At 38.6% G+C, this 25,613-nt stretch overlaps 2 protein-coding genes across 6 annotated transcripts; both read right to left on the reverse strand.

Annotated features, from left to right (window-relative positions):
- Positions 1-3,746: 3,746 nt before the first annotated feature.
- LOC110949960 (UDP-glucuronosyltransferase 3A1-like) lies at positions 3,747-8,444 on the reverse strand. Of its 2 annotated transcripts, XM_051950519.1 has the most exons (10): positions 7,732-8,444; positions 7,388-7,489; positions 7,169-7,289; positions 6,810-6,973; positions 6,404-6,568; positions 5,530-5,738; positions 5,197-5,342; positions 4,951-5,036; positions 4,252-4,471; positions 3,747-4,141 (listed from the first exon to the last, which is right to left on the reverse strand). In XM_051950519.1, exons 1-10 carry the CDS (start codon positions 7,811-7,813, stop codon positions 3,874-3,876), a joined length of 1,563 nt encoding a protein of 520 aa, XP_051806479.1. In that variant the 5' UTR covers positions 7,814-8,444; the 3' UTR covers positions 3,747-3,873. The 2 variants fall into 2 exon arrangements, with proteins under 2 accessions (XP_051806479.1, XP_022047999.1); XM_022192307.2 differs by having other exon boundaries at positions 7,388-8,444.
- Positions 8,445-8,718: 274 nt separating this feature from the next.
- Positions 8,719-25,333, reverse strand: spef2 (sperm flagellar 2). Of its 4 annotated transcripts, none has more exons than XM_051950517.1 (38): positions 25,128-25,333; positions 24,235-24,337; positions 23,851-24,103; positions 23,420-23,590; positions 22,906-22,998; positions 22,723-22,799; positions 22,369-22,579; positions 21,974-22,162; positions 20,779-20,966; positions 19,645-19,810; positions 19,193-19,412; positions 18,987-19,060; positions 18,694-18,769; positions 18,542-18,582; positions 18,259-18,362; positions 17,835-18,082; positions 17,641-17,701; positions 17,376-17,530; positions 17,027-17,227; positions 16,333-16,442; positions 15,893-16,020; positions 15,296-15,434; positions 15,039-15,176; positions 14,692-14,837; positions 14,352-14,415; positions 13,983-14,042; positions 13,740-13,899; positions 13,485-13,628; positions 13,074-13,212; positions 12,673-12,745; positions 12,403-12,559; positions 12,197-12,303; positions 11,635-11,817; positions 11,242-11,334; positions 10,890-11,060; positions 10,442-10,657; positions 9,733-9,855; positions 8,719-9,269 (listed from the first exon to the last, which is right to left on the reverse strand). In XM_051950517.1, the coding sequence occupies exons 1-38, from the start codon at positions 25,183-25,185 to the stop codon at positions 9,204-9,206; spliced, it is 5,106 nt and encodes a 1,701-aa protein (XP_051806477.1). In that variant the 5' UTR covers positions 25,186-25,333; the 3' UTR covers positions 8,719-9,203. The 4 variants fall into 4 exon arrangements, with proteins under 4 accessions (XP_051806477.1, XP_051806476.1, XP_051806475.1 ...); XM_051950516.1 differs by having other exon boundaries at positions 13,983-14,039; positions 22,906-23,088; XM_051950515.1 differs by having other exon boundaries at positions 22,906-23,088.
- Between the last annotated feature and the right edge of the window lie 280 nt (positions 25,334-25,613).

The raw sequence follows: 25,613 nt of genomic DNA on the forward strand, positions 1-25,613 counted from the left end.
AAGAACATTGACAAAAAAATAAAACGAAATCATTTTGGTTGATTTTTTTTCTGTCAATGTTCTTAAAAAATTAGAAGTTTTACTGATATACATGCAACCACTTTAGATATTTTACTAATTTTTTGAAGATCTTTACTCATTTTTTGAAAATATTTACAAGAATTTCCTTGCCAAATTGTGGGAGTTTTTTTGGATACAATTTTTAAGTTAAACTTTTAAGGAATTATTGGAATTTTCTTCATGAAGGTTTTGCAAATTTTCAAAAATGTGGGGATTTTTTTTTATCACTGTCTACAAAAACTTAAAATGCAAAGAAAAAAGAAGAGGAAAACTTAAAGCTGTAGAGCTGTTGTTCCATGACTCATCCACGAAGTACAGGCAGCCAAATGTGGCTTTGAACTGTTGCCTGATGCATCTTACTGACTCAACCTGGCCCAGTCTGACTTCTATAATAACTTAATTGTGATAATTATGTTGACATTACCAAATAGGTAATGCTCCATGTGTCAGTGTACGAGTTTGTATGAGCATAATATGGTAGCATATACATAGCATATGTGTTTATAAAAGAGTGAAAAAGCAACTTGTTGTGCTACTAACCTGCTCAAAACCAAGGTCATTAGTATAACATGGCTGTTTACCTGTTTCAGTCCAGACTTTTGACTTTTGTCTGCTGTCAGTTAAGACAAAACAGCAGCTTTATCTTATTTTCCAAGGTCTCACCACTGGATTCACATTCAGATCAGTCTGTACTTATATTTCAGCTTGAATATAAATTCTCCAGCAAAGCCACGGTCTAGCCTATAATATTGTCAGGGTGTATATACACACACTGACAGCAAAAACTAAAAAAAAGAATGTCCCACTTCGCATTAATGTTATTCCTTAGTATAACAGCCAGCTGTACACCCCGATGAAGACTGTCTGAGTCCGGACATGTTGATTTGTCCATGTATAAATAAAAGATTCTATATTTAAAAATCAGATTCTCTTGGATACTTTTTGGACTGCCAACCTAAATGAAGGACTCTCATAAATAAGAAACAGGACACTCATTATTTTTTCATCTGTTCTGTCCACTGGCTCTACCCTTGAAGAGCACCGGATTTTGTAAATTCTTATTTTTGTCCTCCCACACTGGTGTTCTTTCTGGACCCAGCACAGCACTGACTTTTTTCCCCCCTTATTGTTTAAAAAGCTTTGAAATTTGGTTCAGGTGGCACACATTTTAAATAATTCATAACCTGCTGGGTAGTTATGTATTGTGTCTCATAAGTGAGCAAAAAACAAACAGCAATTCTATTTTTTATGGAAAAAAATGAATCCATAACTTGCAGTTACTAATGTTACTGCCACTACTACTACTACTACTACTACTGATAATGATCATAATCATAGAAGAGGAAGAACAAGTTGGCGGCAGTGTGCCAGATCATAAAAGCTAGAACTTTAAAAATGGGATCTAAATAAATTTACTTGGTTATTTAACGGGCTGCACAGTGGAGTAGCGGTTAGCACTGTCGCCTTGCAGCAAGAAGATCCCCGGTTCAAATCACGGCTTGGGCCCGGGATCTTTCTGCATGGAGTTTGCATGTTCTCCCTGTGCATGTGTGGGTTTTCTCCGGGTACTCCAGCTTCCTCCCACAGTCCAAAAATATGCTGAGGTTAATTGATGACTCTAAATTGCCTGTAGGTGTGACTGTGTGTGATTGACTGTCTGTATATATGGCCCTGCGACAGACTGGCGACCTGTCCAGGGTCCGAGCCTGCCTTCGTCCGAGTCAGCTGGGATAGGCTCCAGCACCCCCCGCAACCCTAGTGAGGATAAAGCGGTGTATAGAGAATGGTTGAATGGTTATTTAACCTCTTGTAATGAGTAGTTAGACTTGATTCTTGCACAGAAATTTATGATTTTTGTTACTTTCACTCTCAGCAGTCTTTGTCTCAGAAGACTAGATGGGGCTGCTACCACGTCAACACAGATTTGAATTTCACAACACAAATCCCAGCAATTCCAATTGTGTATGTTCTTGCTACAGTTTGTTAATTCCCCATTCTGTCTTTTACTATCACTAAGCCAGTAGTAAGGGTGTATGTTAGTTATTATTTATTTTATATGTGAGCCTCTTAGATTATCCCTTGTTTCTTCTTGAATTTCCTATTTTACACAGCCTGATCTTACGGGTCCGTACCTCTAGCAACAACCTTTAAGTAATGTTCCCTTTTCAAGCATATTCACAATCTGATGCATCATGCCATTTTCTTTTGTCAATTTTAGTTTTCTTGTTACTGCAGGACACCTATTGCAAAGCCACCTTAAACTAAGTTTCGTGATTGTAAATAAAATGCATTGAAATGAAAATTAAAACTGTTAAGTGCATTTGCAGTATTAAAATCACCAGAAGTGAACACAATTTATTATTTGTGGAAAATTGTCTATGTTGCTTGTTTTGTTCATTCTTTTTCTGTTCCTCAGGATGCGTTTTTTTTTCTCTGTTCTAAAAATTTCCTGTGCTGGACGTGCTTTGGCATGCTCATCTTCTGCTTCATAAGTTGGTTTTGTTTTAGTATCTTTTTCTGTTTTCCCCCGGTGGTGCTGTGCCGTCATGCTTTGGCTGCTTTGCCCTGCCTGTTTTGGATTGCGTGCGAGACAGTGGAAGACTCATTGGCACCCACAACTGCCAGACAAACAGACAAATGAAATGCAGGAAAGGAATGAAGGAACAGACAGCTGAATGGAAAGAGAACAAGCTGTCCTAATTGGTCATTATTTCCCCGCTAATCTATATTTTCCTCCCTGCTAACCCCCAACACAGATGTGAGGAGTGGAAGGGAGGACAGAACAGAGAGGAGGGGGTCCTCCAAGGCCTGGTCTGCTCTCAACAGTGGCTTGAGCGGTGACCGTGAACATTGCTGTCTGCTTTTGTGTCCTGTTCGGGCAGGGGAAGGAGGCTCAGCGGAAACCAGCAGAGGAGGGTGTAGGGGTCAGAGTTGAGGCTTGCAGGTGGTGCTGGTGGTTAGGAGCCACCAGACCATAACGCTGCCCGGAACACACACAAATGTGCACATACTCACATGCATACACAAACTTTGCAGGTAGGGCAGATTGTGAGAATTCAGGTGAATCATTCTGTGACTCTGAGCATAATTTGTCTACATAAATATGAACCAAATGAGCACAGACTCGCACAAGAACACCATTCATTCATCAACTAGAATGTGGCTTGCTGCCATCTCAAATATGCAAACACAAAGAAGCATGAAAGAAAGTTCTGCTTGGTTAGAATATGAGTGTGTGGGTCTGTGTTTGTGTGCATATTGTCAAACACCCCTGTATTTAGCGCAGTCAGGTCAAAGCAGTACAGAGGTGTTGGACAACGAGGCGCTGCAGCACAAATGAGATGTCTGCTAGACAGGATGGCGCTGGGAGGGGAGAGGGCAGGACCCTTAGCCTGAGGACTGTTGCCCCGAAGTAAAGCTGGAAAAGCAGAAAGTGTACAAAGAGTACTCGACAAGTTGAGCAATAATGTGGCTTGAAGTGCATAAATGATTTGAACACATTTGTTGTAAGCTAATACAGCACACCATATTCGTGCATATATAGCACACCATAAACAGAAGATTTGTAATTTTTCACCTTTGTTGTGCTTTGTAGCTTTCCTCTTGATAATCAGAGGCAATACTCAGATGTCAGCCTGCAGGTGATCAACATTTAGATTTACGTATTAAAAGGTGAAATGGGCGAATCACTTACAAGATGTGTAGTTTATTGGGCATCTGGAATATTTGAAAACAGCATGAATACATTTCTGAAATGTTCTCGTATTGGTACAGTTAGTAACACAGAACTCCCTGAAGAAATTCTGAGTGCTGCTACTGTATTTTTTTGGGTCTATTCCTGCTGTTCTTGCATCTACATAATGTCCAGCAGACAGCTACTGGTCCAAGAAGCCCCATGCAGAGAAGAAGCAGCAGGTCCAAAATGCATCTCTGATACCATGGTTGCGCCAGTGAAGCTGGTCTTAAGTGAGTCCCACCTCCACTGTGCAGAATGTGCTCCACCCACTGGACGAGTCGAAGGGACGGAGAGACAGGATGGGATTTGTGGATCCTACTGAGAGACAAAGCCGAAGACTTGAACCTAGAAATAACAGATAACTAAGATTATTTAGGAAAAAGAAAGGGGCGCAGTTCCAGACATCTCTGTACTCGACTGACATCACAAATGCTGGTCTGCCTTCTATTCCATACCTGATGTCCTCTATTAGTGTTTGAATGGTGGCACTGAGCAGTTCCCTGGTGACGTGTGTGGGTTTGATGGTGAGGCCAAGTCCCTTTGTTTCAGCCCTCACCACGTTATCAAACTGGTCTCCAAACAGTGGGATTCCCAGCACAGGAACAGCATGGTACACTGCCTGAAGCAGGCTGTTTTGTCCACCATGCGTGATACAGAGACGTGCTTTTTTGTGGCCTGGGGTCAACGGAAAAATAGTTGCACTCAGTAAAGGAAGTAAGACATACAAATGAGAACAGACTGTCTTACAAATTAGGGTTTAAACAATATAGACCAAAGCACTGCTAACCTTATTTTTAACACAGGACAGGTGGGGATACATAAACATAGAAACAAGTATATTATCATTACTATGATGTGGTCTATGTGAAACAAGGCACAGCAGAAAAATGTCCCCACAGTGCAGCGACCAGATGACACCTCCATGATTCATTCATTCTGCATTGTATCTGACTTACCATTATACTGAGCATTTACAGCAAAAACTCTCTCTGTCTGCTGCAGCCCTGATTGAGTTTCTGACAGAAATCTGTCATGAAATTGCATCTTCCAGATAGTCCAAAGTATCCACAAAAAAGCCTTTTGAGAATCTACAATATACTGTGACTGCCCTTTATTTTTGTCGAAAAAGATAATAAAGGTCAGACTGTTCCTACCCAACAGGTCATTAACGGGCAGCCAGTCCACTAGCCTAACATTGGGAGGTCTGTCCATGTGGTGCGGCCATTGCCGAGTATCATATCTGTAAAAAAAACACTGCAGGTTTCGGCATGTCCTACAATTTGCTGATCTGCACAAATTGCAAGCACACGGTATTCTTTTCTACGTGATTATAAAATTTCTGATAAATGACACAAAATTAAAGGGGATATTTATAGGCTGTATGAATATTATGTTTTTACCTCCAAAGCACCCCCTGAGGGATCCTGGAGAAGCCAGCCACCAGTTCTACAAGCAAAGGGTCCACTGAGACTGAGGCTACCATAGACCCCAGAGTCACAACAATGAAACCTGCCTCTCCAAAACTGGAGATCCACAACTCAAGATCCTGCAGGAGCACAAAGGTTGGGGATAAAGAATGTAGGCAGAGGGACGTTTGATGGGATATGACAGATAGATGGAAGTACACGGGGAGTAGAAGACAATGAAAGGTAAAGTGAGGAAAAAAAGGTTAGTTAATTTGAAAATCTGAGACTCACATTTATATTTCAGGTGCGAGTGTCAACAGTAGAGACCTGCTCCAGAGGATTTGCTGGTTTATTGAGCAGACCTCCCACCAGCACAGTGTAGGGCATAAGAGGCTGAGGGAACTCCAGAGAAAAGTCAGTGTTGAAGGCCCAGAGTTCAGCTCCTTGATGTAAGTCGTTCAAACCATCAGCGGGTGGACCGGACTCAAGATGGCGCTCAGCAACGTCCTTGAATATGGACCACACAATTTCCTGACCTTTAATAAAGGACACAAGAAAGAAAAAATAAATCAAAGTTGTGCGCTCAATATTTGTTGAAAGCCATTCAGAGAAAGATAATTTGCTACTATTTCCAATTAATAGGTACTAGCTAAACCACGTACTGACTACTTTTAGCTAACACTCAAAGCATTCTTTCCATAACAGAAAATGGGTGATGAATGCCTGGAAATTACAATTTCATATGATGAGAAAAAATCTTACTTTTATTTGCAGACTATTGCAAATAAAAACACTGTAAGATTGAAAAAAAATCAAAAGCCAAATTTAAACGAACTTAGACTGCATTTAAACATCCTAAAAATGTACACATAAGTTTCAGTGTAATATTAAACCCAAAAGTATGAAGAACATTGAGAAGTTTAAAAAATGGTGTGTAAATAGCTGTATAACTTGAATGAAAAATAAATATTTGCGAAATATGACCAAAAAATTTAGTTATCTAAAAGTAATACTACAGAGTCAGTATATTACAAGTGAGAGGATGAGATATGGTACAGAATGATATTCAAAATGTGCTCATTTAAGAATATCACTATGTCTAATGTGCTACTGACAAACAGAGGAGTGAAGATGAGTGCTACAAAACAACTTAGATAATACCTTGGGCAATATGTGATCTTCAGTGTAAAAACAGTCTCACCTACAGGAGCCAAGAACGAATAAAAGACGTTCTTTGCACGACCCCAGAGGTTCATGTGGTCGGACAGCTGGGAGCCAAAGACTGGAATGTAGGAGACTGGGCTGGGGAGAGCGATGGACAGAGGACCATTCAGAGTTCCAGGATAGAAAGCTACATAGCGGACACCTGGAATAAATCAAGAGAAAAGGACGTGAAACTTTTGAGCTGCGGTTCATTCATAGTTGTTGATAGATTTAAATAAGAAGACAATAAATCTGCCTGACTGTTTGAACTAGCACATTTAAATATATCTGCAATCTAAAAATGCAAAGGCCTTATTATTACATGATATATTACTGTAATAATGGTCAGATTTAAAGGATGATTGTAATTATGACAAAACCAAAGTAACATGATGGGAACATACCAAGTTTGTGCGCCAGGATGAAGGAGCAGGGGTTAAAAGCATCAAGGATGGCCATGTCGTAGCGTTCCCGCTGAAGGAAAGATATTGTTTCTCTGTCTCCCAACAGTTTGTCACACTGAAAGGACAGGTGTCCCATGAAGTTTAGAAAGCCATTAAAATTGTCCCTGATAAAAGAAACAGAAGGAAACCAAACTCATTCAAATCTGATTTATTATAATGCTGTTAGAGACAATTATCTTCTATTTCATATTCACATTAAGGGACAAATTGGGCATTGGTATAACACACATCCAAGAGCTCATCTGTTTCTCCTTCAGTTCTGATATGTGCAAACAAGTCTCAGAAAATCTGTGTGATACCTTCCAAGTAAAAACTGTGTTTGTTGCTGCAGGAACCAGGCATTGTATTCTTTGATGTACTTTTCTCCCAGGGACCAGGTGCGTCTCTTGTAACTCTCTGCACGATCGGCATAGGAAAGACCTTGGAGGGGCAGAAATGTGCATTGTGCGTATTAAATATTTAGTGACAAAAAAAGTTTCATTGTATGTTTAGTTTGTGTGTGTGTGTGTACAATATACCTGTAACAACAGGGTTTCCAAGTTGCAAGAGCATGCGGACCTCGTGGCCATGTTGGTGTAAGTTATGAGAAATTTCATCTAATAGCAAGTAGTGGCTTCCTCCTATGAGGGAGAAAAATAGTAGGTTACTAAACTATATATATATGGCTATCTGTTTGCAAAATACTGCATGAATTTGAATATAATACATTACAACGCAATTCCATTCACTAACCTATTTTTATATGTTCTTGAGGACCAGTCTGAGAAAGAGGCGTTTATTTCTTCAAGAATCACTTCAAAAATAACTACAGTAAATACTGCTATTACAACTAGAAAATGGTTCTTTAACAGTCACGACTTACCAATCAGACAGACAGTCAGGATCTTGGCAGACTGAAGCAGTGGAAGCGCCAGAAAAGGAAACATCCAAAATACAATCTCCATGCTGCTATTACAGGACCATGCACTGGCTCGCAGGCAAGGTGCTCGTCTTCCAGTTCAAAAATAAACTGTAATGAAAGCCTTCCTGCTAGAAGAACAATTCCTCAACAGAAGATTTCCCCTTTTCACAGGTTTTTACAGTGAGCAACTGCAGCAGACAACTCCGAAAATTGAGTTGTGATCCACAAAAATCTTTTCACCAAAAAAATAACAGTGACAAATTACCAAAATAAAAAAAACAGGAAAAGAAACAGGTTTTTCAAAATAATCCTTTCACCTAGTAAGGTGTATTTCTTGCTAATTTAACGTCCGTTTGAGCAAGGAGGAAAGTTTTTTTATGCACTCTGCAGTCATAAAGGGGAAATCCCAAGTCCTTTTTTAAGTATATTTAAAATATATCCAGCACGTTATGTCTTGCATCAAAAGTTAAAAGTGCGACATAAAGAAGCTGAGTTATTCCGTATTATTCGAGAGATTTTGGAGGCAAGTCTGCAAGTCTGATTATGTCTATGTGACACGTGTGAGAAGCTCTATTTTCTCTAAAAGTCAGACACTGAGAAGTCCAAGAGCCCTGGACCTGCAGTGATACTGAAAGGGAGGGAAAGAGAGAAAGGGTGGGGGGACAGGGGGGTGAGGGTTCCCCAAGCCCCTATTGTATCTAATTAGACAAACTGAAATGTTAACAGGAGTTTCACTCTCTCAAGGTTGCTGACAGAAAATAACCCCCTCCAACAATAAGAGCAGGGAAGCACTTAATTAATGCATGACAACAACTATATTGTGATTGTGATACTGGCACCTAATTTGGATAAATGATGCCTTAGTAAGTTATTTTGTCTGTAGTAATAAAAAAAACTATGCTAGAACACAAATTATTATTTAACATTTTTTTCAAAATACTTCAGATATCTCTTATTAAAAACCTTCTGTTTTATTCACATACATTTGTCTGGTAGGAAGGCAGTACTGAAACAGAGTAGCTGAATGAACTGTGATGGGGTTGTGGATGCCCAGTGACTGGCAAGTCAGGCTTGACATGTAGGTTATCCTGGACAATGCACTCATTGTAACCGCAACCGGTGCTTTTCTGTGTCAGAGAGGTTGTTAGAAAAACAAGCCAGTCAGAAAAACTGCTGGAGTGTATCAGGAAAAAAAAAGCAAGTCAGAAGGGTCAATCCTTCCACCATTGATGGTATTATTGTCATTAAGCCATGTTCCAATTCCAACCGTCGTTAGTTATAGTCATTTCTGAATCGGCGTTTGATTACACATCTGTTCTTTCAACATCTGAAATAAACATTTGAAATATAAATGCAAAGAAAATATCTCAAGCATGTTTCCTTCAGTAAAAGAGTCCTTCGGTATCTACATGTAATGTATCTTGTATTGTCCTTTAGGAAACTGTCAAACTGTCTGGATCTTCTTCATCCTCACATGCAAGTAGCACCCTGTGAATGTTCTGACAGACAAAGCGAAAAAGAGAGAAATTTAAGAAACAGAAAAGGTTACAAATAAGAAAGAAAGGTGGGGAGGGACACAAGCTGTTGTTAAGCTGTTGTTTATCATCTTCATGTTACTATGTTTTTTGTTCACAGAAGATAAAAACTTAATCAGACTTTGCTCAGAAAACAGAACGCACGTTTTTCACTCAATTAATTGATAATGAAACAGAAAAGGTTACAAATAAGAAAGAAAGGTGGGGAGGGAGATGAGGATGAAGTTAATCCTAATGTAGATGTGTCCAGATTTTTTTTTAAAAAAGCAGAGAGAATATTACCATACATGATGCTGGGCAGTCACTATAAGTATGTATGAATGATTGTGGCAGCAGAGGACAAAGGGTGTGCAATTCTGGATTCTCATCAAACAAGTCAGAATAAGGGTACAAATAAAAGTACAGATGTGTCAACATAGAGACTTACTACAAGCTGGTAGTGTGTTGAGTTCTCCAAGAGGACCTGGATGAATGGATGCTGACAGAGAACGGAGAACGGTATACGGTCCTCAGGCTTGTATTCCAGATCTCTGAATACCTGCACCAGGTTCTAGAGGCCAGCAGAGATAAATAGTATTCCCATTTGGAAAGAGATCATAATTAAGCCTAGAAATGTCATGTTTAACACTCTTATGTTTTTTCAGACCCCTCAGTCTTTCAAATGCACAAAGGTACTCTGCAAACCCACAGAAACAACAAGAACCAGCTATGGTATACAGGAATTTTCAGAGGTTTGGCCAAATTTATTTTCCTCCATCATGAGTAAAGGTGCATCCTAATTGATATAAACCTTATTATATAAATGAGGACGTGAAATCTCCCCATACTACACAAGCTACAGTTGCATTAAAACAAGTCAGAAAGGTACTAGAATACTAGAACTGTAAATCTCACACAAGCACATACAGAATTTCTATTCACACTTTATAGCTGTGTTTTGAAGCTTAAATAATAATAAAATAGGTTATACCTTTAAACATGAACACAGATGGCAAAACAAACTCTTGCCAAAAGGAGACCAATGTTTTTTTGTTTTGTTTTTTTACATTTGGTCACTCATTTCTTTCTTTTATTGTTTTAACCATTTATTTATGTATATCATTAATTGCCCAGTTTAAACTTTCATAAGGATGTACCTTAGTGAGCTCCTCCTGACTCGGGCAGCCTGGATACCGGTGGATGATGTCCTTCATCTTGGAGACTTGGTGGCAGATGACAGCAAGGAGAGCAGAGATCGACACTTCCTGCTCCTCAAACAAACTGCCTGATGCTCCTAGAGTCTCTTCTTCCTTGTAATTTCCATCAAGCTCTATGGAGGTTAACTCTGTAGCCTCTTCCATACAGGGCATAGACTGTAGATACAACACGCAATGGTAACACAAGTTTTTTCTCCAAACAAATTGCCAAGCACTAAAAACAATCTGACACATGTTGTTAGAAACCATAGTTGGCATTAATGAAAATAATAGTGTTTCTTAGTATAATTCTGTTCTGAACACATTTGTGATCAAGATATTGTTTTGGCAACAGAAGATTAAAAAAAAAACGATTTCCCTTTATTTACTTTTATTTACTCTTCCTCACCTTAACAAGATAGTCCAGTGAGCAGTGCTTGAGATGTTTCCCCATCACGACACTGAGTGCTCTGATGAAACCCTGTCTGGGGTTGGGGTCAGTTGCAAAGTACTGCAGCATGGATACGTAATCCAGTCGAGGTGGAGAGAAGGAGCGGTCTGCAAACAACTGGAAAAAGAACTAAGACGAACCACGACAAATGTCAGTGCTATTTTATTTGATGTAATTTTCATTAGAACAAAGTGGCTGAGATGACTGAATTCCCTACCAGTTTGTGTTTTAGGTTACTTCCTTTATCTGTGTTCATTAAAGACACAAATTACTAAATATTATAGTCATTATAGGCATTCTAGTCAGATACCTCCTGTAAGTTAGCCAGACGGTCATAGGGTACAGGCTCAGAGGGGTCCTCAGGAACAGTCTGAACACTCTCATTGGAAAACCACAACTCTATCTGCAGGCATAGTAGGAAAACAAAGCAACTTAACCAGACATTCTTACAGTCAGGCATCTATAGATTTCTTTTTATACTACATCGAGTATACATTACAATCTTAATGTGTTGTCGCATAACTTGCACCCTGGCCTGCTTATAGAACAAGAGTCTGACTACACAGTACTGGCACAAAGGGGTCATAGGAGATGTGAGTGGATAGATGACTCATTACATCACTAAATACAGGTTTATCTAGAGTAGCGGGACCAAAGATAATTGAAAACACAGTAAAACTATGTAATCAGCAAATCAGCAAACCTGTAGATACTGTTCCTTGTGTATATAGCCTGTGCCTCCTGCATCTGCTGCTCTGAAACGTTGTAGCACGGCCAGCAGCTGTGTTAAGGAGGGAAACGGCCAAGGGAGAGCAGCACTGAGCACAAACCGCCGCCAGTCTATCAGCTTATACTCGTCCATTAGTAAAGATACAAGTTCCTTCACCTGGAGACAAAAAGGAAAATAACAATGCCTGAGGAAGCTATGTAAGGTGTCTTTTATTTGACTGCTTAGACTATGCAAACAACTGAACAATCTGACACAGAAATAATTTTTGTTTTGTTTTGCTATTAATGAAATATGTCTTATTTGCATAAATATCATATTAACAATATGTTACCACATCGAGGATGGTGCAATACCGAAAAAAAAGATTATAAAGAAAAAATATCAATATTTTAAGTAGAAATAGTAAATTATGTGTCTCTCAGCTTGTGATATATGGTCACATGTTTTGCAGCTAGGCCTGCTTCAAGTTCTTCTCCTATCAAAAATAGTTTCTTTTTGCTTTTTGCTGTCTCTGTATTGGGTTGTAGTCAGCTACCTGTGTTTCACTTTTGCCCATCCAGGGCTCAGGCAAGATGTCTCTGTCCTTTTTACCAGAGGTGACATACTTAAGAAACCCGGAAAACTGAGACATGGACATGAGACCTGAAAGTCAGAAAGCAGTGAAAAGGAATGATGGCTGGGTTGCTAGATAGCAGGATCAGTTGAATCATTTACACCATAGCAAGAGTCCCCTATATGTACCTGATGGAGCAATGCTGCATAGCTTTTGGTAGAGTAACTCTAGCTGAATGATAGTTGGGGTGGACTGTGTGGGTTTCTCCAAAGGGGGTGGACAAGGAGGGGGAGCATGACTAGGTACCATATGACAGTCTCCATTCAGATAGAAGTCAGAACATTTCTGGAGAAGTGAATAAGGAGAGTGCAGTCAAAATTCACACTGCTGAAAAACAACTCAAATTTTAATATGCACGATTAAACAAAAATAAAAGTAAGCATGAAGTTATTCCTTACCAACACCAGCTTATTCTGCAGCTTATTACCAGCCTCAATGTGGTGGCAAACTACATCTGATAACTGGTCAATACTAGAGAAAGGAAAGACACAGATAAATGTCAAATGTGTCTTCGAGATATAATTTATTCCAAAAAAAATCCCTGTGACCAGGATGAAATGTTGTTTTTACAAACAGTATGCATTTTTCTATTATCAAACAATAGTTTCAAAGTAACTTCAGGAGCACTTAAAGACCATTATTTGGATATAATCAGTATTCTGTAAGGATCAACAATGTATTTTTAGGACTTAGGTACATTCAAACATATAACATTATGATATGACATAGTGATAAAAAAAAAAGTTCCACAGACAAATCAAAAAACAATACTAATACAACAGGTACCAGTGCACCATACCTCTTCATTTCTGCAAGATAGTGTGCTTCTAACCACTTCTGCATACTGCTAAAGGCCTGTTCTGCTCTGCTTTGCAGGGAGTGTACCATCACCAGACCATGACCTTTTACGAGTGCCAAGCGCACCTTTGCTGCATTACCTAGAAAATACACACATGCACACAAACACAATCACATAAACATATGGAGCATATTTTATGTGTATATGATCCTACGTGCATACACATTAAAACAGACACATCTGCCTGGATACCATTTAAATTGCAGAGTTTTTCCAAAAATGTGGAATTTTAATACTTTTATATTAGTCAGTATGGGACGATTAATATTATAAATTTCGAAACGATGAAACCACTAGACCTTATAATGTGTATGTGTGTGTGTGTGTGTGTGTGTGAGTGTGTGTGCCTACCCTCATGATTCATGGCAGCTGCATATTCTTTACGTATTTTTTCTCTAACTGCCTGATCACGAGTCTTCTCAGTTTTCTCTGTCTTCTCTGTGTTTTTTTCATCAGGTGGTGCAGGTGTGGGTGCCGGAGATGGTCTTGGTGGACCTGAGCAACACAACGGATGAGAAGAATAATGACATGAAAGACCCACGGAAACAGACAGTGCATGCTAGACGGTGTATCTCCAGTTTTCTTAACATTCTACAAAAGACATGCCTTTCTGTTTTTTTGCTGACTGCTTTCCTTTTTTCATTTTCTTTGCACTTCCAGAGGCCTTTTCTTTCTTTTTCTCTTTCTCCTTCTCCGTTTCCTTTTCATTCTCTTGTGGTTTCTCCTCCTGCTTTTTTGTCTCCCCCTTGTGGGCGTCTGCTGACACCTACACAAATGTATAAACCATACAAGTCATAAATATAATAATACATAATATGCAAACTAGTACACTGACACACAGAGCATTACCAATCTGTTGATGGCTGTAAGTGCTTCCTCGTAGTCAGAGATCAGTTTCTCCTCTGGCTGCTAGAGTAGATAAAGAAAAACATAACTATATGCCACTACTATCACTACTATGCCACTAGATAGGTGTCAGGATGTTTAAAGGTACTAGTTTGTCAACTACATTTATATTTAATGAGAATGACAGAAATTTACTTTGTCGACCATAAAGAACAGTCTTATAAGGTTGAGCAACTTGAAACAGCTAAAATAAACAAAGACAGCAAAGCATATAATTCAGTATACAATATCTATGAATTAGTTACAGGCACTGATAAGGCCTAAAAAGTAAAAGGTAATGAAAAGTACATGAAGAAAGACAGGAAATCTGACCTTAACAGGATCTGTCTGATCCTGGTCCTTCATCTCAGAGGCTCCCTTTGAGGAGTCAGGATGTCTAAGGAATGAAGTACAGGAGAAATATTTGGGTGGGCATCAAACAAACAGTAGAAAATGCAAAGCAAACACTGTGTGCAATAGAGCTTCTTCCTTAGAATTTTATTTTCCTAATGTCCTCTCCATCATTCATTTGACTCAACACACTTGTGTCCAGTAGGAAACTGCTAATGAAGCAAAACAAATCTTTCACTTTCTGTAATCATTTCCCATAAACTAGTCAAAGCGTTGTTATTTTATTTGTATCTTGTATTAACATGTTTAAGTTGTTTCTTGCCTCTCATTCTGATCCTGAGTTACTGCGGTCTCCAGTAGGCAGAAATCTGCAATTTTGGAAGGTGGTTCAGGCAGCACCTGCTTGTACATGCTCAAATAGTAGACCCTGAGAAACCGAAGAGTCTTCTGGAAACGTTTCAACTCCACCTATACAGCATAAAAAAATCTCAGATAACGTTTTTTTCTAAAAAAATAAGTCACACCAAAAACATACTGTCTGTACGTCAAACACAAATGTGCTTTTAACACAGCAAAATAGCCTATAAAATGACTCTATAAACTGCAGAATTAAAACGGCCAAAAAGAAATTCCTTCAGTCAGTTGGTTAGACGGAAACCGCAGAGTTACCTGCATTAGTGCAGAGTGGTGGTTGATGAGGACAGCAGTGTGGTCTTCCAGCCAGCCGTCATACATGAGAGCAGCCCTCTTTTGCTCATTCTCCTCCTTACACTTGTCACTAATGTCCCACAAATGTTCACGCAGTCCCTGTGCATACATCAGAACAGTGGCAATAGATCTTATATTTTCATTTTTAAGATGGCTTTTACCCTATTTCCATAATTAGTTTAAGAATATTTGCTTTGCATTACAGCACAACTTCTTACATCCAGTCTCATGTGCAGCTCAGCAATGGTTTCCTCATCTTCTCTCATATTATCAGGTACGCCATTAAAATCCTTTTGCCACTGAGACACAAACTCCTGCTTTAAATCTGGACGCCCCAAGTAATGCTTGTAACCCTCTCTGCAGACACCATATACAAAGAAACAGGTAATAATAAATGCAATGTTTATCAAAAATCGCATATTTTTGACCAGTAAAATATTGTTCACAAAGGACCGAATAGGATAAACAGTTGATTTTATACCAAAAATTAGAAAAATCTGTGACTAATGCTGTTCAGTTTTCATACAGGATCTGCGACTATCAACATAAAAAAAATCTAGTACTAAAAGGATATAAAGGACAAATTGGTTGTAGTTAACAAGATGTTATTGGCTCTGGGTGTCTTCAAAGGTGAATGGCTACCCAAACTATTAGATTTACAGAGCATAAATATTTTTTCTAATTTTTCATATCAGGCAAAGACTCAAATGAAAAGAAAAGTTCCTTTTATGTATATTTTAATGCACTCATCTGTTGCTAGTGTGAAACATGAATTAAATACACGTTCATATTACCAAAATGGTGTGGCAGAATACCTGATGTTGTACATGTGATGATTAATATTGGTGCGCTGTGAGCGCAGCTGCTGCATCACTGTCCTTATACTGTCCACATAAGAATCACACAATTCATCCCAGAACGAAGACAGGCACTCCGGTACCTTCTAGAGATAGATAAGGAAGGGAAGACATGAATGAAGGAAAGGGCATGAAAAAATAAAGGGCAATAAAAGAAAACAAGACACAGTGTAAGATGTCACATAATTGAAATCAACTGAAAGGAAATACAGGCAGGAGACCACAAGCTCACAAGCAAAATCTGATTAGAAGGCCACTTTCCTTTTACCCCCAGTGAGGGCATTTTAAATGTCATATCTTGCAGACAAATACAATTTTTTCAGGACAGGAAGAGATTACAGGTGCTCTCCAAAGTCAAACAAGTAAAACAAAGATGAGTAGAAGTCTAAGCAACCTACTGAGAGAAGAGGTTCATCCACGTATCCCAGGCTGCATGACGTTTGACGGGAAGAGACGGACTCATTTGGGTTCTTGGCAAATGCTTGAGAGTCACTGGACACTGAAGACGCTGACACATTTCCAGTGTGTCGTATTTTTTTAGCCAGAAGGGACATAAATATTCATTAAATGATTACAATTACTTAATATAACAAGAGAATAATTATTATTATTGAATGTCAATTAATAACTAATAAACATAGTATCATAATAACTTATTTCGATAAAAAAAACTGATAGTGAGTAAGAAGGCAATTTGGTGCAAATCTGCTCTAAAATACTGCCAACTGTCAATATACTGCAATTGAAGCACTGCTTAAATTCAAATAGACTTAGTGGTCTTGCAGGTAAAGTTTGTTTTCAAATTTGTGCTATATCAGTTATGTCAACTTAAAAATACAATGTGTCGACATGTGACGTGAAAAAAACTACCATCCAAAAGACATCACTTTAAACATGTCTATAATACATCATGTTCATGACAAATAGATACTCTATACAAATGAAATTGAATTGAATTGAAGTACAACTTATTTAACTGATATTAATATATACGTACATATAGCAGCAGAACCTTGCAGAATTTATTGTGTAACCAAAACTAATTTTAATAACAACTTTAATGTGTAATTTACAGACTACTGATTAAGTCACCTCTAGGAGAGTTGGATTTGGAGAGTGGCGTCAAATGTAGGACTTTTTCTTCTTTTAGGCTAGAATGGGACTCTTTGGGGCTGAGCTCTTTGTCCGTGGGTACTGGAGGTTGGTCTACAGGTTGAGGTGTGGCTGAAGAAGAGGATTCTGGAGTTTTTGCACCGTCTCGCGCTACGTCTTTTACAGGAGGCGTGGCAAGAGCTGATGAGGGAATATGTTATAATACTGTGAGAAGCTGTTGTGCTTCACTTCAGGAAGACACGTCTTTTGAAATTCACGTCATGTTTTGTGGACAAACTGGTCATCAGTGTCTGATAAAATGAAAAGCAGGACTTTGACAACTACTGACCTAATTGTGTTTCCAGCATAACTGGTTGTAGGACAGCCTCCACCCTGCTGTAAAGTTCATCGTCATCAACATCTGCATCAACACGGACCAGAATGTTTTGCTTTCCACCATACCATTTCTCTAGTTCTGGCCAGTTTTCCTGAAAACCTGCGATCCTTGAGAAGGAAAGTTATATTAGATCCTAAACACATTGTTGTGCAGTTGTAAGTACAGTATGCTTTTCAGTTTATCTTCCCATTTGATTCTTCTTCTTTTTTTTTTTTACCTGTGTGGAATCTGTGCCAGATACAAGTTCTTGTCTGTGGATTGAGAAGTTGTAGCAGCACCTGGTTTGGGAGCAAAACCACATAAACACAAAGTTAACATTTAACTTGTTAATTGTTGTGTATGAAACACACACTATCAAACATAATGTTTGCTTGCACACAGATACATAGTGTTAAGACCAGTGTAACATACCTGTATGACTGAAAGCACGTTTGACCGCACACTCATCAGGTACATCCAGTAGCACGGCCAAATCCAGCACAGGTGCAAGAGGTGGTGGAGGTTTGGGTGGATTAGGATCAGCAGCAAGGTTGGTCCTGCTGTCCAAAACTTCCTTCTCTACGCCTACAGATCCACCCAGGGCTTTCTCTAATAGGTGGGCCTGGGTGATGTCTACTGGAAAACCGTCCAGGATCCAACCTGACTGAGCTGGAATCTGCCTATTGAAGAAAAAACTATTATTTCACTGTCTCAAAACAGCTTGTAAGGCTGTTGTTGATTTTGTCTACACTGGCTATAAAAAGCAAGATTGTACCACTGACTTAATTTATCTGAAATCTTGGTGATGTGACAATGTGCATTTTAAAATGAACATAATTGACTGTTACGTGCTTACCTGATCGCCTCTACTATAATGTCCACTAAGAGCTCATCAGGGACGGCCTTCCCTTTCCTCAGCTCAATTTCAGCAGCTGCTCCATGTTTGGCACGTGTAGACAGCTAAATAATAAGTACACCAAGAATAAGTGTTTCATTTCTAATAGGTATACAACAATTTCAGGGAGGAAAAAGACATTTATTCCCACTTCAATATTTCAAATCATTACATTCTCCCAAAATGTATTATATTATTGTTGAGAAAAGCTGATTTTCTTCTTCTTCTTGCACGTTATACTTACTCTTGTATTACTGTCTTTACTTTCCTCTTCAGTATCGAAATCTGAAAAAATTGAAATCATCAGTGACACATATCACATAAAATAAGTAGCTCTAAATAAATATGCTGTAATGTATCCTATCAAATAGCACAGAAAAGAATCAAGTAACCCACCAGATTTTAGTGATGTGGAAGATGTAAGCAGTTGCTCATCATCCTTCTCTGCCTGCTGTTGCATGTCCTGTACTTTCTGTCCAAAAAAAGGTTGATTTAACATGGAAATCTTTCAGATTAATGTGAACCTTTTAAGAAACTTGGTTTACAGATTCATATATTTTTCTGAGACAGCAGAAATGTACAAGATTTTATGGTCCTCAAAAATCCTTTCAGAGCAAAATGATGTGCTTGGATCAGAATAAAAGAGATACCAGTAAAGTTCAAATGCTTTGGTTCTGTATCTGACTAACCTCCTCTCCATTCTTATAAGCATTCACTGCCTCCTCAATCAGTGAATCCATTGATAAGACGCAGATGCCATGTGCTGAAGCAGAAAACATCACACATATTCAACAACAGAGACACCATATTTAATATATAATTTCAGTGAAGGCATAATGGAATGGGGTGACATTGTGTTTGTGTGTATGCTTGCATTTGTGTTTGGACTGCATGCCTTCAGCAATCTTGGTCATGCAGGTGGTTTTTCCAGAGCAAAATTTGCCCAGGACACAGGCCTTGATGTTAAAGTCAGGAAATACAAGTGACGGCTCCATGACGGGTGGATGAACAATGTTCCTCAGTCGGTGGACAACATATCCAAGAATGCTGTTGTTGTCTGGGGGTAATTGTGTCTCCCCTGCTTCCTCTGGCCACCTCCACTCACCTACCATATGCTGACAAATATAACATGCTTCTATTTAGTTTATATATATATATATATATATATATATATATATATATATATATATATATACTTTTTCAGTGTCAAAAAATGTAATTTAGCTGGTTATCTGTACTGTTTTCAATCAGAAAAATGAGTCAAGTCTACAGACATGCTACATTCAAGAGAAAAACACACGTTCATTTATGCTTTAAAAACACACTGCACTCATGTTTTAAACTCACAGTGTATTCATCATAATCCTGATTGTTGAGTGTGTCTTGCTTCATAAGCTCTACGGGGTTTAGTGGAGTAGAAAACTCTGGCTGGTGGCCCTTTATCGGCTCAAAGAGAGGGAGGCCCCTGAACAGCAATTCTTTCCACTCTCTCATCAGTTTCCCTGGAATCAGACTGAAGATGACAGCAGAAAAAAATTAAAGGAGGCAAAACTAGACTTAATAAGTGGAATTGTGGTTAAAATGAAATGTGGACCATACATCTGGAAATGGTTTGAACCACTTAACTCACAGCTAACTGCAATGCACAGCACTTATCCTTCCAAATTTTCCATTTTTTGCTGAGCCTGAAAAGTATTAAACTTTCAACAGAAATTCGTAATCTGACTCTAAGTAGGAGTGAATACTGAGCTGGGTTGTGAGGGCAGTGTACACTGGATATGAAGATATGGTGTATTTGATCATAAGAAAAAGCAGACAGGATATCGACATCTCCTGACTTTATTTGACCACTGGCCAATTGGAATAATTGCAATATTTGTAATTTTTCACAGATATTAAATTCACATTAGAATTAGCACTACACAACAATGCTTAAGTTTTGTTTTTTACACTACATAAAATATTTCAATCTTCTATCAAATTTCAGTTTACTAGGACATTCCTGAAATACCTTTTAACATTGGAAAAAAAGCAATGAAAGAAACACACATATATATATATATTGAAGAGGTATATAGGGGCATATGGTATATACCCAAACTACCCTCTGCTGTTTATGTTCTTTTGAACTTAATTTTTCTCAGTCGTTAATTCTTCTTCTTTATAAATAAAGAATTTTGAACTTTGAATTAAAATAAATTATTTAATTTAAATAAACAAAGTTTGTAAACACAGTAGAACAGTTGACCTTTCACTCCTGCAGTCCCATCCTTCAGATCATGACGTTACCAAAGTAGAAACACTTTTACAACTTACATACAGTACATTCTCAATATAATACTAGCAAAAAACACATTTTTTATTTATTAGAATTACCACATATTCACTAACTGCCAGAACAAGTGACGTATTTGAAGGTTTAGAGCCCAAAAACTATTTGCATGTTTCTACTGGACTTCTAAAAGGAACCATGTTACGTACTTTCCAGTGAGCAGTCGATATTCTCCGACCTTAGTTGCCAAGTCTGTTATCTGCTCCAAAATGTCCTTGCAGATCTGAAAGTGCTTCTTGTATCTGTTTTGAGCTCGCTCAGCAGCCATCCTGTTACAGAATTCAAGCTCCTTTCTGATCTCCTCTGCACAGTCCAACTTAGCCTGCTGAGCCAAAACCTATACCAGCCGCCAGTCAGAAAGATGGAATGAGTAGAGAGGACATGACATTAATGTTCCTGCTAGTCACCACTGCTGTAGCTAAGTAAGGAAGATGAACAATCTTACATGAGTTATTTATCATCTCAAACTCCTACCCATGCATTTTAGGAGAAAGCTTCAAAGAGAAACAAAAGAAAAAAAAGAAAGATTTCAATTCCTGTTGCTTACTGTGCAGCTGATGCTAACAATAAGCAACAAAACATCTCTTAAAGAAGATGCTTTTATTGTATTTTGTGTAAATAGCAAATAACTGCAATATTTGAGACCTAATTTCCAAGTATTGTCTTTAGGGGTTGCCTGAGAAATTAAATTGTAAGCAACACCACTGCACCATGACCATACGATACAATATACTGAATATTTAAAGGATATCTTTGATGATTTTCTATAATCTTATCAACAAATCTCAGGAAAAATGAAAAGCCGATGATGAATTGTTACTGCTAACCAGTATTGTTGTTTATCCCAAGCCTGATTTAGCTCATTCCTCTTTACCATGGTGCTCAGTTGTTGTCCAAAAACAATTATACAACAGTAAGGCATGCTGTTGCACTTTGTGACATGACTGATGCATCTGTGTGCCTCAAGAACTTTACTGTTAGCTTTGTCTTTTCATGGGATTTGCTGATAAACAGAAAATATTCGGTAATCAAAGATATCACTTAACACTATGTGAATAACACTGAGACTAAGTATCTCTACAAAATCAGTCATTTATAATATACTGTGTGATCACTGGAAGGACACTCAGAAAGAAACACAGATAGAGCATTTATTTGTACCAAAGTCTCTCTGTCGCTCTCTTTCTTTTCATAATACTAAAAACCCTGTTGATACTCTACAAACTATCAAAAACCCACCTTTTTGTTTCGATGACACTACTCACACTATCATTGACCAAATAAAGCCAAATAAACAAGGACAGTAAGGAGGGATATTCTTTTTCTTTATTCATCCTATCTCACCGCCTCCCTGTCCAGAGCTTCCCGGAAGTCCCTCTCCCTCCGCTGCTGGTACTGCTGCTCTCTGAACAGGCGATGCTCCCGAATCACCTCCTTCTGCATACGCATTTGCAGCAGCTGCGTTGCCAAACGCTGCTCCTGCCGAGTCTGACGTGTCAGACACCTCACTAGCTGCTCCTCTCGCTGCGCCTCCTGAAGCATGGGGCAGAGATGGCTGATTAGTTGATTGATTTTTGATTGAAACGACGGATGCCAAAGAACAGAGAGAGAAGATTTGAAAGATATTGTCCATATGGTCTACAAAAGGATGAATGGCTACATATGAATGTCTCGATAAACTATACTGAAGTAATTCATAAAGTGGGGTGTATTAACATTTGTCAGTGTAAATGTTTCACCTCTTGGGCTTCATGGGCCTTGAACTGCTCCACCAGGAATCTGTCTGCTCTTTTCTTTCTCTGCTCACGAGCTACAGCATCCTCCTTCAGCCTCTGTCGGATCTCCTTTATATACTTGCTATTGGATTGTAATGTCATCTTAGTTCCACTTCCAGGGACTTCACAGGCCTGGTTGCTAGCAAGGAGAAAATCTGTAGGAAAGGGCTGACCACTAGAAGTGAAAGAGTTCAAATTACATGTGAAATTGTCGTATGATGGTGAATATTTGAGGTGAAATTGCATTCATAAAAGCATTTACATGGCAGTATACAACACAAACACAACACTAATTTAATGAATGTCCAACTTTCTTACCTTGAAGAGGAACCAAAACCAGAAGTAACCAGTTTCTTTCTGTTTGTCTCAAACTGGGCAATTTCACTCTGGACTGTCTGCATAAACAAAAAGGACACAAATGCAACATGACCATCACCAAGCCGAACATGTAATTCCCCACTATAGGTAAGTAAATTGTAACAGCATTCATTCGGATTCCACCTGTGCTTGTCGTTCTTTGCACTGCTGCTGCTTCTGCTGCTGCTGCTGCTTCTGCTGCTTCAGCTGCTGTTGCTGTCTCTTCTTAACGTCAAGCTGTAAAGTGCACAGAGGTAGCTTGTTCACTTGGATATTAGTGGCCTGGTTAGAAATCATGTCACTGTCCTTCTGATGGCACACCCGCAGCTGCAACATACAGAGTTTCCATGTTCAACACTGCAATTAGCATCAGTTTTCCTTTATTCCACTGTTAAGCAGCTCAGATGTACCTTCAAGGTATTTCAAAAAGTACACTATGATGTAGCATGAATGTGAATTATAAACGCTATAAAGTAAAAGTAATGTCTAACACTAAAAATACTGCAAAGAGCTGTAACTGATAGAAAGTAAAAAGTTCTACTGATTAAGATTTAAATGGGGAGAAATTACAGTAAATAAGGGCTAACATAATTACAGTAAATGTATACAGTGAAAACGGATGGCAACACTGCAGTTTACTTTCAATAATCTCCAGTACCTTCTCACCATCCTTCATTCGTTTTTCATCCGGAATTTTGAGCCGTTTCTTTGGATGGATAGGATGGATCACCACAGACCTGTCGCACCACTGCTGGGATTTATCCCCATAGTGCTGAGGAATTTTCTGAAGCTTCAGCTCTGCATCACGCTTCACTACCTGATGCAGTCGCTATATGCAAAAGGAAAGATGTTTGAAAATACAGCAGTATGGAAATAATGATTAAACTAGTAATGTGAAAACACAATAAACACATTTGAAGACTAAAAAACAGTCAAAGATGCCACATATCACCATACAGTTTTACAGCATTGGCAAAGAGAAGAATTATTTATCTCTACATAGCTTTGCTGATCAGATCATACCATTGCCCAGAGATGGGCATTTTACCACATGCACATAATACACACATATCTACACAGCCACCTTACATCAGAGTAAATTTCATGCTCCTTTTTGTGCAAGTTTGCGTTGGCTGCAGGCTGCAAAATTTCCATCATTGTCCAACCGATTTCTGCTTTCTTATTCTTCTCAAGTGAGACATAGAGTTGGTGAAGGAGGCGTGTGGCAGCACCCTGCTTCTCCTGCATCAGGTCTTGGGCTGCGTTTATGTCGAAGGAGATCCCCAGTAACTTGAGAGTCGGCTCGATGCGTGTAAAATTATTCAGTTTGGAGATGGAGGTGCTGTGAGAAAACGTGTGACTAAACTTAATAGTTGTCAACATTTTAATATGCCACTAAGATATTTTCCAACAAAAACAAACAAACAAAGGAACTAGACTGATTCCTAGAAATAGAGAGAGAGGGCAACTTACTCTTTCTTCATAAACATACTGAAATCCTTCTGCAGCTGATATTTATGCAGAACCTCCCCAATTAGGTAGCCACTGGAGAAATCGTTGGCAAAGGTGTCTGGCTCTGTGAAGATGAATATGTAGTCATTTACACAAGCATAGGTATAGCAGTGTGTGGATAGATAGATAGATAGATAGATAGATAGATAGATAGATAGATAGATAGATAGATAGATAGATACTTTCCAAAGCAGAAAAAAAGTGAAAACCATGACCACTGACACCTTTGGGGTATTTCAAAGAGAAAAATATAGCAACACAGTAATTCCGGTGGCTGAAATTAGTATCTGAAGACTGGAAAAATCTATTCTGAAATCTGCTATCCTCAATGCCAAGGAATATTATGCCATTTTTAATAAGGGTGGGGATACAAAATATTGTTGTTGTGACTATTGTTCCATTCAGTTCCAAATGTGGGGTCTTAATTTTGAATATAGTTAATCTATATTTTTAGTTTTATTCATACACCAGATAAAATAGCCTACTGTTCATCTTAGAAGTAATGTAATTATTGAGAGGCGATTTCATTTTAAACCATTTAACGTTTTTTGCTTACTTATTCACTCTTTTGTATACAGTTAGACATTCGAATACGTTATCAAAAACATTTTAAATGGCTAGCTTGAGTAATGTCTAGACAAATTCCGACTGAACTTGTCAGTAAATATTCTTTAAATGTGTTAAGTGATTTAAATTAATCAAGTTCTATCGTTTACATTTTTAGCTTTGTAAATGTGTGTCTCTGCTTGTTAACATGCTAAAGTAACCAAAGTAGCGAAATCCACCGTCGAGTTAGCGTTAGCTTCGTGAAGCTAGCAGTTAGCTAAATTTGCTGCAGTTTTATTGACACTCACCAACAGCTTTCGACAGCCGGAGGTCCAGGTTCAGCCACCTGCACAATATATCCGACATTGGCTTTCTTTCACGGTTACCTTTCAGCTCAGACAAAACACCATGAACTGTTGCAGACAGTATGACTCTTTAGCTCCCTAATAACTGCTGAAAAACAAACGACCAAGAAAATCCTGAAGGTGCACCGTTGCCATGGTGACATGTCAACAGGGTGTTTGAGGAGGACTCACGGGAAAGCAGGCAGCCCTCAGATCAGCTGTAATGTCACATCAAAATAGAAATGAAAGGACTAAAAACTGATCTAGAACCTGAACATTTTTATATTTGAGGTCATCAAGGATTACAGTATTTTTAGCCACACTTGCAGGCATTTTTCACTTCAATTAAACAAATGAATGACTCACATTAGTCAGAAAAACTACCTGAACATTAACACTGATCACATTGATGATGGCCAAAGGCAATGGATGTGTACTTAAAAATACTCT

This window comes from Acanthochromis polyacanthus, chromosome 7 (genome assembly GCF_021347895.1).
Source record: "Acanthochromis polyacanthus isolate Apoly-LR-REF ecotype Palm Island chromosome 7, KAUST_Apoly_ChrSc, whole genome shotgun sequence".
In the NCBI taxonomy this organism is placed as follows: domain Eukaryota; kingdom Metazoa; phylum Chordata; class Actinopteri; family Pomacentridae; genus Acanthochromis; species Acanthochromis polyacanthus.

What these genes read in the sequence shown, in the direction of transcription:
- spef2 (XM_051950515.1), bottom strand. Translation starts at nt 25,185, where the DNA reads ATGTCGGATATATTGTGCAGGTGGCTGAACCTGGACCTCCGGCTGTCG. An exon ending in CATCACATGTACAACATCAG is followed by an intron (nt 15,435 to 15,892) that starts GTATTCTGCCAC and finishes TGGTGTCTGCAG; the next exon opens with AGAGGGTTACAAGCATTACT. An exon ending in ACAAGGAACAGTATCTACAG is followed by an intron (nt 11,335 to 11,634) that starts GTTTGCTGATTT and finishes CTATGCCTGCAG; the next exon opens with ATAGAGTTGTGGTTTTCCAA.
- LOC110949960 (XM_051950519.1), bottom strand. Translation starts at nt 7,813, where the DNA reads ATGGAGATTGTATTTTGGATGTTTCCTTTTCTGGCGCTTCCACTGCTT. An exon ending in TTCGTTCTTGGCTCCTGTAG is followed by an intron (nt 5,739 to 6,403) that starts GTGAGACTGTTT and finishes CCTTTATTAAAG; the next exon opens with GTCAGGAAATTGTGTGGTCC. An exon ending in CAGCAAATCCTCTGGAGCAG is followed by an intron (nt 5,343 to 5,529) that starts GTCTCTACTGTT and finishes GTGCTCCTGCAG; the next exon opens with GATCTTGAGTTGTGGATCTC.